Here is a 13,096-nt window from a genome sequence, read left to right as displayed (position 1 = left end):
GTCACCTTTCGGAAGTGATGTTTGATAACGCATTTCCGTTTACGCATTTTCGGCACTGTGAAGTAGTTAGAAGCCATTTTGAGAAGGTCTACTTTCTTTGGTAGATTATTTTGAATATTCTGACTGTTTCCATGAACACTGCTGTAGAATGTTAGCTCTTTAATTTATTCAAAACCATATTAAATGTATTTTAGTATACTAATAAAATGTGTGTTTAATAGTGCATTACTTTGCTACTTCACTGTACAGTATGAATTCCTCCAATATCTCAAAGAATTATGACACTCTCTAATATGGATTATGTAATAGGTATATGTGACATGCTTAGTTTTAATCATAGACATCTGCTTCTGGATCTGATACTGAATTCATAGGAACTGTGTTTTTGAGTGCAGGTTAATTAAATTAACCCAAGGACCTCAGTTGCAGTCAGTGTTTTGTCAGCTGTAATTAGTTTGTTGCAATTAGTTTAAAATATGCTGTGGATGATGTACAGTATCCTTAACATAACTATGTCACAATTGTGTTACACATGCACATAAAGACACAACAAAAGGCAATGATGTATATAAAACTGGAATTCTATATCCCTTCAATGGATACTGGCCAAGCCCTGTCTGACCACGCTCAATTGAAGACATGCTGATGAGTCAGCCGTTTCCATGGCATTGCACAGACTGCCATGCTCAGTGATGACCCACAATACTTGTTGCGTGGGGGGGTGGGGGGGTGTACACCAGGACAGAAATAATGGTCATAATCAAAATAATGGAATGGAATGGAATGCATTCCACTTGCTAAGTATTTTGGCCATTTGTAATCCTGAAAAGGACATGGATGATCTCTACCTAGGTCTGCAAAGGCCTAATTAAAATGGTGTAAAAGTGGCTTTCCCAAAGTTGCCTAAATATTTTGGTATCACCCAGTATCAATGATGGGTACAGTCTATTTAAATCCAAGTGAAATGTAGTTATGTATTCAATTTGGTAAGTGTACGCACCAAACACTGAGGAGTGTGTGTGTATGTATGTGCGCATTTGCTTTTAGAGGGAGCGACAACAAACACATTTACATTTCTTTCACATCAAAATAGTAAAGTGTAATGATTATCATTTTGGAAATACTCTTTTGGAACAAATTAATGCTACTACAAATACTGTGTCACAAAAAAGAAAACACTGTGTGTCATTGGCTGAAGGTTTATGAACTGTCGCTGTAGATTTGGCTGTCACTCAGAGTAGCAAGTATTCCGTTTTACCAGGTAATAAGACATCATGTAAAGCTGTGGGGGAGCATGGCGATTGAGCAACAACCGGTTTTTGTACAACGTAGTTGCACTGTCTTAACATGTCAACATGAATTGCAGCATTTTCCAAATGAACCGTAGAAGGGAGCATAAAAGTCATGATGAATCACTATAATCAAAACTATGCATAAAGCAACTGAAAATCTCAATCATACATTCTGGGGACTCCGGTTTACAATTTACACGTCACATGATTTGTAATATTTTCCAAATGAATGGTAGGAGGTAGCATAAAACAGTCATGATGAATCACTGTAATCAAAACTATATATAAAGCAACTAAAAATTTCAATGGTACAATTTACACGTCAAAGGGTTAATAGGGGAGTCGATCAATTCAGATAAAAGAATCAGTTAACCACAAAAGCTTTGATTAATCGTTCCGACTAATCAAGCGCTAGAGCCCTAGCTGTTCGTTGGCAAAATAACAAAGAGAATCTATCAAAAGTTTGGTAGAACAATGTTTAAATGATTAAAACAACACATTGTGTCGGTTATTAAAATTATCCTTGTCAGCAATAACGAACACCACAGTTAAAGCACAATCCTAACGAAGACTTAAAAGCGAAATCGTCTTGCGTTTCATCAAGGGTCCATAGGATGGGCGGGACATCCCAGTCAGCACCATTACGTCTCAAAGCGCAAGTCGAAACATCGACGAATCAGAGCTTTAGTTACAATTCAAAACGCCACAGCAGTTTGCGAAGAGTTGGCTTATTGTCTATCCATTGAGCCAATGGAGATGAACCCACATTGTTCATCAAAGCCAATGAAACCAATGAAATGAAGGTAAAGCGGAAACAAAATCAAATGATGAGCTAAATACCCAATGAAAACAGCCGAACAAACATAGGCTCGTAGCCCGAACTTTTTAAAGGGAACTTTTACAGCCCACTGAAATCAAAGCGGGTTTATGATTAAGTATATCATTATAGATAAAATTAATGTATAATTTGATAATAGAAGTGTGGTAACGAAGGTTAATTTCCAAGGGAACTGAAATGACAAAAGGTAAGTGGTATGTTTGATACCTGCATACTCTACGTTTCAAATGCTCGCGTTGTAACGCTTGAAAACGATGCTTTAGTCTTCTGGTTAGCTACTTATTTATCCTAACACCGTTATATTGAACTTTAATGCATTAATGCAAATGATGCAAACTGCATTACAATTGCAGACTGCATTCTTGTTGACAGCTTAGGCTGGCTCTCGTTATGTACGATTGAGGAGGCCCTCTGCCGGACAATCACGGAGAGTATTTCTGTGTATTTAGCACAGTCCCTTTAAATGCTCACGTGGTACTTTCTGGTCTGAGTTTAGCTGAAAACATGGCGGAGGGGAGGAACAGTAAAAACTGCTTTGGTTGAAGAAAACACCCAATAGTGGCAGTCTCCAGAAGCCTAAACCAAGAAATAAGATTGCAACAACTGAATAAAATGTCTTAAATTTCATGCCTCAAGGAAAAATAAAACAGTCCTGACCTCTACTAAAAAGTAAACCTGAAGACGCCACTCGCACCATAGAAGAAAAAGGGAAAAAAGAAAAGCCAGAAATGAACGGGGTATGTTGATAGCTATCCACAGTACAATATGTAATATGACAAAGAAATGGTCAAATAAGACAGAACGGTAAAATATAGTTGTTTGCTAGCGTTTTCTGTCAGATTATTGTATCTAACTAGCTAGCTGGACTACCTAAAATAGTAGAAAGTTTGATAGCAAACAGGAGGATTTTGTATGTCATTTGACTAGCCAGCCAAGACATTATAAATGGGAATTTTCGTGAATAGCAACTAGATGAAGTATTTCAAATGTTTTGTGAAATAGTGCGGTTATTTTTCTCCGGGATGTTGCAGCCAGTGAGCTCGCTTGCCAGCGAGTGGCCCGTATGTGGGTGTGCTAGATGTAGCTGGTGAGATACTAGTGCTAATGTACTTGCGTGTCAAGTAGGTTAGTATATTGTAGAATTATAACCACTTTGCTTTTTGCGTCACGGAGAAGGCTAGCTAATGTGCTGTGTGATGATGTTTGTAGCTACCGAAACCAGTTGGCTTGTTTGCTGATTCATTTTTGATTTGCACAGTGGTGGTCAACTCTAAAAATGTAAAGAGAGGAATATAGTTCACTAACAAAGGATGTAATGTTAGGTTGATATTTAGCTAATGATATTTTAAGGTACTGAGTTGCATGTATTTTTTAGGAAAACATTTCTTAGGGAAAAAAAATGTAACTTGCTTTCCTTACCGTATTCCGTGTACAGAATAGGAACAGTTTAAACAAATATACAGTGTGCCCTAGCTAGTTACTCGTTTCCTAACATTGTAACCATAACATTTGAGTCTGGTGGCGATTGCGCACATTGCGATATCGCTCCGCCTGCACAAAGTGACCGCAAACTTCGGCACCACACGGACTACTCACTTCTTCAAAAGAATGCCAGATCACACCCTATTGATTTTTTTTTCAGCCGCAGTCCTATTCTGTCGTTGCTTGAATGACAATGTTTAACGCAGGACTCTGCGTGTTTCAGGACATCGTTTGTAATGGTCAGTCTACGCATCACACTTATTTGAGCTCCAGCAATCCCCGCCCTCGCTTCCTTGATGGGAACTCTGTTTCGCTCATCCACGAAGGGAAGTTTCTAGGAAGGCGCACTACCCATAATGAAACGCAGAAGTATGAGGAAGGTATGTGTCCGTCTCATCCCTTTCGCCTCTGACTGCAATGTTGCTTAGAATATTTGCAAAGTCATATCATATAATATCATTATATCATTTGCTTTTATGTTTATTTTTTCATCTCAGACTAAGGCTATTTTTATTTTACTTCTGATTTTGTTTCCTTAAAAGTTGCATATGTGATTTTATTATATTAATTATCATATGTTTTGTATATGGATATATAAGACTGTCTCAAGAACAAACTCCGAATTATATCGCAGGATAATCCTGCATGCTAGTGTTCTGGATATAGGAATATTCTACAACAGTGGGATGTAATAATTGCCACTAAGAGTATGCATTTACATTTACATTTATTTATTTAGCAGATGCTTTTATCCAAAGCGACTTACAAAAGTGCATACAGCAAGTATTATTACATCAGGTCATTTTCTCTTGTTAATTAGTATGGTACTGATGCATTGTTGTTATGTTATTTTTCACACACTTTTTCAAATTAGCCAGAAATAATGTCATGTTCAACTGCTATTCTCAGTTTTCTGTAGTAGTGTTTTGTGTGAAGATTTGTCTGTAAATGGCAAATGACATGTCAGCAAATTGTAATTACGAAATCCTGAGAATGATTTTCTGTTCATGAATGGCATCATTGATATTGACCACGGTCAGCTTCTTTACCATTTTAGTGTCTTCTTTTTCAAACATTTACATAACCTCTAAACTGAGCCCCTTCACCCGGTGATGGGGAGCAGTCTTCGCACTCTGCATAAATGCAGGCTGAAAAGGGCCGAAGATTGTGTCCAGATTGCGAGCCGTCTGATTAGTCCCTCTGTTCCTCTCTGGCACTGTAGCGAGACTGAACGTAGTGAATGCGGAAGCGAGCATCCCCAGCGGGGCCGAGAAGGACAGGCTGTGTCCCCCCTCCATGACTGAGGCTCAGGCCAGACCGCTGCACTGCACAGCCACCTACGTACACTCCACGGGGGAGCCCACCGCAGGCAACAACATTGCCCCTGCACCCAACAACAGGAGAGGAACCTGCCGCAAGGTTAAAGTGAAGAAATCCACCATGAGGACGTAAGTGCTCCTGACGCAGAGGTCAGCAAGGCAAGCTGGGGGTGCGTCCCACGGGCGAGGAGGCGGGGCTTCAGATGGTGCCGCCTCTCTGTACAGGGGAGATGCAAAGCCGTGACAGAGCAGCGTTTGCCAGCTGCAGATGCAGCAACCGCACAAAGGAGGCAGTGCTTAATTTCCTTTTGACCTTCTGGGTTTTGAAGTCCTGCCACAAGGCTGAAAAATTGGCTGAATCAGCAAGCAGACTGCTGCCCTTATAAATTAAGTACTTGGGCTGTTTTACAGTGTAATTAGCTCTGATCGCTTCCACAGCTCAGGTGCCTATCACAGTTAAAAGCAGGTTTTCAATGTAAATTTAGTAGGATAGCTTCATCATACAGTGTTCCCCATTCATAAACCCCCAAGACACTTGAGACTCAGGAAGTCTTACTAATTACTGTTAATTCCGCTGTTGATGTACTTGATTGTATTATATGTAGTATGCTATATATTGGCCTGAATATGGTGGTAAGCAGTGATACCAATGATATCAGCCATTCATCAGTAGTAGTGACCAACAGTTGTTGCCTTTTTGGCTTTGGTGTAAGATATTATGCTGCTGATGTGATCTTCATTGGTAAAGTGAAATGGTACCAACATTCTAAATGTTAATGTGTCAGCACAAAAGACTGAAAGACCACACAGTCAGTTTATTTTAGAAGTGATTGGATATCTCAAGCAAATTTGTCTTTGCAAGATTTAAAGGGCAGCGGAATATGAACAAGTGCTGTGGTTATGCAGCAGTGAACACAGGGCTTGTTTTATGTCAATGGCTGGTATTTGTTTTTACAGGGCGGAAAGCAAAAATTCCCAAAACAGAAAGGTCACAGACTATTATCCTATAAGGAGAAGCTCCAGGAAAAGCAAAGCTGAACTGCAGGTCAGTGCAAAAGACAGTTGTGCATACTGTCAACGTCTCCATCCTCTCTCTGTCAGTACAAGATAGCAAGAGTCTTTAAAGCCAAGCGTCAGATGTGCAGCCTTAAGGGTGCTGAGGGTAAGGATAACCAAGAGTTCAGTTCCGTGCATTGCAGTACATGTCTGAAATGCTTGCTAAGCAATAGGTTCAGCTAATGTGAATGTAATGCGTAGCTGGATTTATGCAGATTGTTCCGTCTGATTTAAGGCACTTCAAGGAGAATGGAATCCCCTCAATGCCCTCTTGCATTATTTACACACCTGGATAATGCTCACAGCCTGTATCAGACCACGCAACCACCATGCATCAGTAGGTTTGGAGGAGGCAAAGATTGGCATCTATTCCATTTTATAACTAAATTGTTTCTTCTCAGTTAAATTTATTAGGTGACCTTAACAGCATGTAGCTATTAACTATGGTTTTGCTGTGTATTTGTCATGAGAGCAAGTAATTTGGTATGGATTTGGAAGAAAGATTATGAAAGAAATTATGAAAAAGAGCTATTGCTTATGTAACAATTGTCTATAGTGTTCCAGGATCATGTCTATCAAGTGAAAAAAAAACTAAATCCACATTCAGTGGTATCCTCACTTTGCAGTGAGCTGAAAGTAAAGCAAAATGACAATCCAGTTTCTAATGTGTCACTGGCTTAATAACTGGTCAGTCATCTCATCCAATGAGCTGAAAGCACTGTCCAGGCAGTTTCTGCTTTTGTCATAATTTTGTCCGGCACTTCGGAAGCACAGCTGGAAAGTTGGTGTCAAGAACCTCCAGTTTAATTTTGCTTTTCTAAGTGAAGAGAATGATTATGAAGATTGCCAGCCAGGCAGATTGCAGTAGCATTTTTGCATTGAAAATAAGATGTGGAAGATGTTGCAAAATGTGTATGAATGTGGCACCTTTGTGTAAACTGAAAATGTTGAATGCTCCATTGTGCTTTTCATTATTATATAAAATGTTGATTATTTTAAAGGTGGTGATCAGCCCAGCACTGACCCTTAGGATTCTTCTGTAGTTCTTATCTCAATCTTGTAAATGTCTACTGATCATTCCAGAACACCTGCTGTATGTTCAATGTTAAAGGAATATGAAATGAGTAAAAATTAAGTGGTAGCATTCATTTGGTTATTGCTCTGTTAGTTTACAGTTATGATACAGACCTAGAAACTATAGCTTTTTCTGAACTCAGTTGTGTTACTGTATGTTGGTATTTGTATAGGACTGCATATTTTGCTTCTTAAATCTGGCCATACAGTCAGAACCTCTTCATACAGACATTACAAACCATATGATGGGATATGATTGGTGGAACACAGCTCTCATGCTTGCTTTCTGTCAACAGTGTGAAGAAAAGAGACACATTGATGAGTTGATCACAAATGGGATCGAAGAAGGAATGATGGTAATTTACTGTATAACATGTTTCATGAAGGGGTTTGACTCAGTTTAGAGTAGTCACTTCTTTGAATTTGCATTGGTGCAAAAAAGTGATATGAATTTCCAACCTGGAATCCCAACAGGTTCGAAACACTGACGGGAAGGGAAGAGGAGTTTTTGCCACCCAACATTTCAATAAAGGACAGTTTGTGGTGGAGTATCACGGCGATCTGCTGAAGATCACGGACGCCAAGAAGAGAGAAGCCATGTATGCGCAAGACCCCTCCACCGGCTGCTACATGTACTATTTCCAGTATCTCAGCAAAACGTACTGGTGCGTTTTCACACTTACACCTTTTGTACTCAATTGTTACCTGTGCACAGTGTTTTGAAGCTCCTCCTGGGTATTTTTTTATGCAGTCTTGTCCCCCTCATGCTGTCTCACCAGGTTCTGTTTGCCATAATTCACCTAATCTATTGAGATCCAAAAATATCAGCATCCCAGTTCACTTTTGTAGGGAAAACCTGAAGGCAAGCTTCATAACTAGACTTCCAACCGGGTTCAAGTATTATTTTGTGATATGCCTTACCACAACATACACTAACATATGCTAAATCTGAATTGATCAGTTTACATGAGTCCAGTAAAATATTCTCTCACAGAATTGGCTTCTTACTCAGCTGATTCATAGCTGATGTAATGACATAATGAAGTTAGGAACTAATGAAGTTCACCTGAATATTTATATGAAAAGGAGAAGAAAGCCTCGCTCGCTGTTTTCCAGGATGTCCTTCTTGAGGAGGAAAAACGTGATATTTATGAGGTCTGACAAGAAAGCTCTTCCCGTTGGAGAGTAAATGTTAGGTAGACCTGACGGAAATAATTGTCAAAGTCCTCAAAACTTGCTCGCTATCACTGTGTTCCAGTGCATTCTGTTTAAATCAGTTTAACTTTTGACATATGAAGCTGTAGAGATTGTCAGCATCTTTGGTTTTGGGTGCTGGTGCTCCAGCTCTCTTTGGATGTCGCTGTACAATGTATGTTTTTGTGTGTGTGCGTGTGTGTATCTAATTATATATACATAGATATAATTTTATTTAAATGTATCTTTATAAATTATATTAAATTTAAAGTGCACAATGAAATGGAAGATTTCTGCAGCTTTGACTCGCAACATGTAATGCATTCAAAATGTAATGCAAGGCTTGCTTTTGATTTCTCTCATCTCTTCCAGTGTGGATGCCACTATAGAAACCGGCCGAATGGGAAGGCTGATAAACCACAGTAAAAATGGCAACTGTCAAACCAAACTCCATGATATTAACGGAATACCTCATCTTATACTGGTGGCCTCCAGAGACATTGACGAGGGGGAGGAGCTGCTGTACGATTATGGTGACCGCAGTAAAGCTTCCATTGCAGCCCACCCCTGGCTCAAACATTGATGTACTGTTTTTTTTCTTCTTCTTCTTCTTCTTAGTAGGTGTATTCAAAGAAGGGAAAATGCTACTTGTTAAACTTTCTTGAGAGACCATTTTAAAAACTGAATTGCCTTAGCAACAGAATGTGTAAATGAGTTTTTTTTTTTTTTTTGGAGGGCGGAATAGGCGATTGACTACGATGAATTATATTAACAGATAAAGGCAATCTCTAAAATGTCCTAGATCAATACTTTTTAAATACCTATCTATATATTAATGCTAGTTTTCAAAGCATTTTTTGTATATTTTGTATACCCGTAGACCAGTGCTTCCAGAGCATGCAGGTGTAGTTCAGAAGTTCTGCATTTTTATACAGGTTTTCTTAATCTATTGTCTGGTAGATAAAATATGCTTAGCAATAATTATTTATGGTACCAGAGCATTTCTGGTTGATGCAGAACGCTAATACATGCATTTGTGACAGCGGTCTCTTAAAAGGTCCCGAAAACTGGATTGTGATTCCTGTCAATAACTTACACTTTATTTTAAATATTACCTTTTGCCATGTTGGGTGTAGTTATTTTATGAACTTGAACAAATCTGTACCTCTAACACACAAAGCTATTAAGTGTCCACAACCAAATGCTTTATGTGAAAGTATTTAAATAAATCTGTATGCTGGTTTAAGAGCATTGTTAAATGTTTTTTCTTCAGTTCCACTTTTTAGGTGGACAGATGTTTCTTTAAAATGGCATTCATTCATATTCATCTCCATTTAGAGGGAGGTGTCAGCATTTAAGTTAATTTTATCCAACATCAATGACATGCCTATTCAGCTGAGCAACAATGACTATTGTACTGTCCTTGTGCAATAAGTAGGAGAATGATGCCCTTCAAGGAATGCTGCTGTCTATGAAAAATACCTCCTAGTTGCAAACAGTGTGGTTCAATACAGTGCAAAACCATTTGGCGCTGAGATGAATGCTGAAAGCAGAATCCCTTTTACATCAATATACACTGTGCACAGCATCTGAACTGCCTCGTAAATGAATCAGAATAGCCCACTAACACTGTCGCAGTGGATGGCAACAGTACAAAACAAGACCAACTGTGGCACAGTCATCACAGAAGCGGACCATAATGAGGCTCGGATGGCATCTGCAAGCACTCCCTGTAAGCACGAATGTGCACATCCAGCTCATTTCAGAGGATATTGGTGAAGGTGCCAGACATATTTTGCTTTTATGTTTAATTTATGTTGATGCCAGGAGAATGCTTTCAAACCAATATTTTCTACTGGAAACTCTGCTCCACACTGGGGTATGCAAAGAGGACAGAGGGACAGTTGAAGGGGTCAGTGGTTTGTAGGTAAAGTTTAAAAAAATTTTAACTTCAATTTGAGAAGCCTCACGAAAGCAAATGTAGGAACTGAGTGAAGGGGAACAGTGAGCAAAGTTGGCAGCAGCGTAGCATTGTGGTAAGGAGCAGGGCTTGTAACTGAAAGGTTGCTGATTCAGTTCCCCACTGGAACACTGCTGTTCTACCCTTGGGAAAAGTTCTTAACTCACAATTGCCTCAGTAAATATCCAGCTGTATAAGTTGATAAAATTGTAACCTAGAGTATGTAAGTCACTCTGGATAAGAGCATCTGCTAAATCCCAATGATGTAATAATGTAATTAAAGATGCAAGGCAGAGAGAAGACATGTAGAGAATCATGGATTTCTTGGGGGAAAAGTAGGGTGCATGAGATTAACAAGCAGCATGAGTAATAGGGAGAAATAAATAGAGAAAAGGGAAATGTAAATTTTGGAAGCAGGATGGGGGGCAAAGTAGCATTTTAGAAGATGAAGAGGCAAGAGTTCTTGGCTGCAGGGGGCAGTGAGATCGGAGCGAGGAAATATCAGGTTGAGTAGATTTTGTACTAAATATAAAACGAAACAATAGAAAGACGGTTTGCACATTTCAGGTCAGAGGGAGCGATTTAAGAAGTAGTACACGTTTCCACACGGAATGTTTAGGATGATGGACGTTCCGTTCCACAGTGTATAGAAAACAACTAATGGCAACTAGTTGTAGAACAGTAGTGATCTGTGGGTGAAGACTTTAATAAAAGCAGGGTTATCGGAGTATTTTGTAAGTATCGTCTGAATTGTTTTCCTTTAACAATAATCAGTCATTCCTGTTCAAATGGGGGAGCAAGCTAGTTGTTTTTAAACGACGTTAACTTTGCCTATGCTAATGCAACGTTGTATTAGTTAGCTAGCTATGTAACTAGGCAATCTGCTGTCACTAGCCCGTATTCGAAACTACTGTATATATAGCCTAAATTACACACGATTTGACTGCATGTTAAACTGCCGCAGACAATCGCTTAACCAAAAGCAAGCTGACATTGTTTTCCTTGACAGAATGTAACGTAACGACAAGTTCACTGTTGAGAGCATCATATATCAGCTGTTAATTTAAGTCATAATCATTTTTGAGTTGGATCCCTTATAACAGTATCTAACTCCTCTCATGTAACTTCATTGTAGCAGGCTTTGGTGAGCCCGTTTAACCGGTAGTTAGAGTTTCCTACTACTGCAGTTCTCCAAATGTTCTGGTGGCATGTTTGTATGCCCAAACATATTTTTGCCTTTGTAGATGTTCAATTTACACGGAATTTCTCCTCACCTTTCTTTCTTTCTGCTGTTTTGTGTCAGAGTATGAGTGACTGGAGTCCCGTGGCGAAGGTCTATGACCCTCTGAAAGCTGGGAGCATCGATGGCACAGACGTCGAGCCGCATGACCGCGCGGTTTGGAGGGCCATGGTGGCCCGCTATGTCCCCAACAAAGGAGTGGTCGGAGATCCCCACCTGACGCTATTCGTGGCTCGACTCAGCCAGCAAACCACAGAGGAGAAGCTGCGCGAGGTTTTCTCCAAATACGGGGACATCCGCCGGCTGCGTCTTGTGCGGGACGTTGTTACGGGGTTTTCCAAAGGGTATGCCTTCGTCGAGTACAAGGAGGAGCGTTCCGTGGTTAGGGCCAGGCGGGACGCTAACAAGCTGGTGGTCGACCAGCACGAACTGTTTGTGGACTTTGAGCAGGAGCGGACTCTGAAGGGGTGGATACCACGTCGCCTTGGTGGCGGTCAGGGAGGGAAGAAGGAATCGGGCCAGCTGAGGTTTGGTGGAAGGGACAGGCCTTTCCGGAAACCCCTCAACCTGCCCCCCATGGCTGGTGACTGGGGGCAGCCGCAGGAATGGCCAGGCGACCGACGTTGGGAGAGAAGCGGAGAGAGATGTAGAGACAGAGAATTGTCCCCGGGCAGGGACAGAGACCAAGAAAGGGTGAGAGAAAGACGAGATGAACGCAAGCGAGGAAGAGAACGGGATGACAGGGAACGGCACAAAGAGAGGAAAGAGAGCAACCGTGACAGAGACAGAAGTAATGAGAGGGAACTGAGGAGAGAGAAGGATGAAAGCAGACACAGAGACAGGGACAGACACAAAGAGAGGAGGTAAACTGTGTAGTGTCATTTTGTGCACCAAAATATGGGTCATTCCATTAACTGTAACAACACAGGGCGAGAGAAATGGTCAAAAATGAAAACTTTGATAAGAATCTTATTTTTAGGTAGGGACATTAAGAGTTGTAGGCAGAGTCGTCCATTTTGAGTGATCTATGAATTGTAGACTATTCATGAACATGAATCCAGCTGTCAGAATTGCATCTAAGGTTTTGGAGAGGCATCTTTGCTTTAAAGCATGAGTCTATGAGGGAATTGATTGTTTACTTTGCCCATGATGGACTGATTTTTGTCTCCTTTGCTGTTTACACAATGTTTTCTTACTTTGTAGGACATAAATTAGCATTTACAGACAATAAAGCAATGTTTTTTGAAAATATGCAGTCTACTTCACATTTTTGCCTATGTAGATCAGAACTGATCTTTACAAATCATATCTAAATGATGTTAAGATAATAGTTCTTGTCGGTGGTGAATACATATCCTGGCCGCCTAATTATCACATGCATTACTGCAGGACGTAGGTGGTATGTGGTTGTTGTAGTCATGCATTTGGAAAAATTAACACAATAACACTTTTTGGGCTCAAAATGGTAAGTGCTTTATTGAGCAGGCATGACTGGAGACAATACTGTATTGCATTGGAAAACAAAAAAAACATCACAAATAGCTATCTCAATATATATCAGTGTTTTGCCTACAAAAAATGTTTATAGAGAAAAAAACAAAGCATTTGAGTAAAATGGAAACCACAGTCTCAGTTGTACTG

At 40.0% G+C, this 13,096-nt stretch overlaps 2 protein-coding genes across 2 annotated transcripts; both read left to right on the top strand.

Moving 5' to 3' along the window:
- The first annotated feature begins 2,626 nt into the window (after nt 1–2,626).
- kmt5aa (lysine methyltransferase 5Aa) lies at nt 2,627–8,919 on the top strand. Its single transcript, XM_036529572.1, has 7 exons — nt 2,627–2,867; nt 3,836–3,992; nt 4,835–5,060; nt 5,889–5,976; nt 7,358–7,417; nt 7,536–7,726; nt 8,628–8,919. The coding sequence occupies exons 1-7, from the start codon at nt 2,859–2,861 to the stop codon at nt 8,836–8,838; spliced, it is 942 nt and encodes a 313-aa protein (XP_036385465.1). The 5' UTR covers nt 2,627–2,858; the 3' UTR covers nt 8,839–8,919.
- A 1,951-nt stretch (nt 8,920–10,870) lies between these two features.
- Nucleotides 10,871–12,635, top strand: snrnp35 (small nuclear ribonucleoprotein 35 (U11/U12)). The gene is made up of 2 exons (XM_036529895.1): nt 10,871–10,949; nt 11,519–12,635. The coding sequence occupies exon 2, from the start codon at nt 11,522–11,524 to the stop codon at nt 12,320–12,322; it is 801 nt and encodes a 266-aa protein (XP_036385788.1). The 5' UTR covers nt 10,871–10,949; nt 11,519–11,521; the 3' UTR covers nt 12,323–12,635.
- The last annotated feature ends 461 nt before the right edge of the window (nt 12,636–13,096 follow it).

The sequence above is a fragment of the Megalops cyprinoides genome, chromosome 5, assembly GCF_013368585.1.
Source record: "Megalops cyprinoides isolate fMegCyp1 chromosome 5, fMegCyp1.pri, whole genome shotgun sequence".
Taxonomy (NCBI): domain Eukaryota; kingdom Metazoa; phylum Chordata; class Actinopteri; order Elopiformes; family Megalopidae; genus Megalops; species Megalops cyprinoides.
The sequence above is the reverse complement of the archived record's forward strand: the minus strand, read 5'-3'. Positions and strand labels throughout refer to the sequence as shown.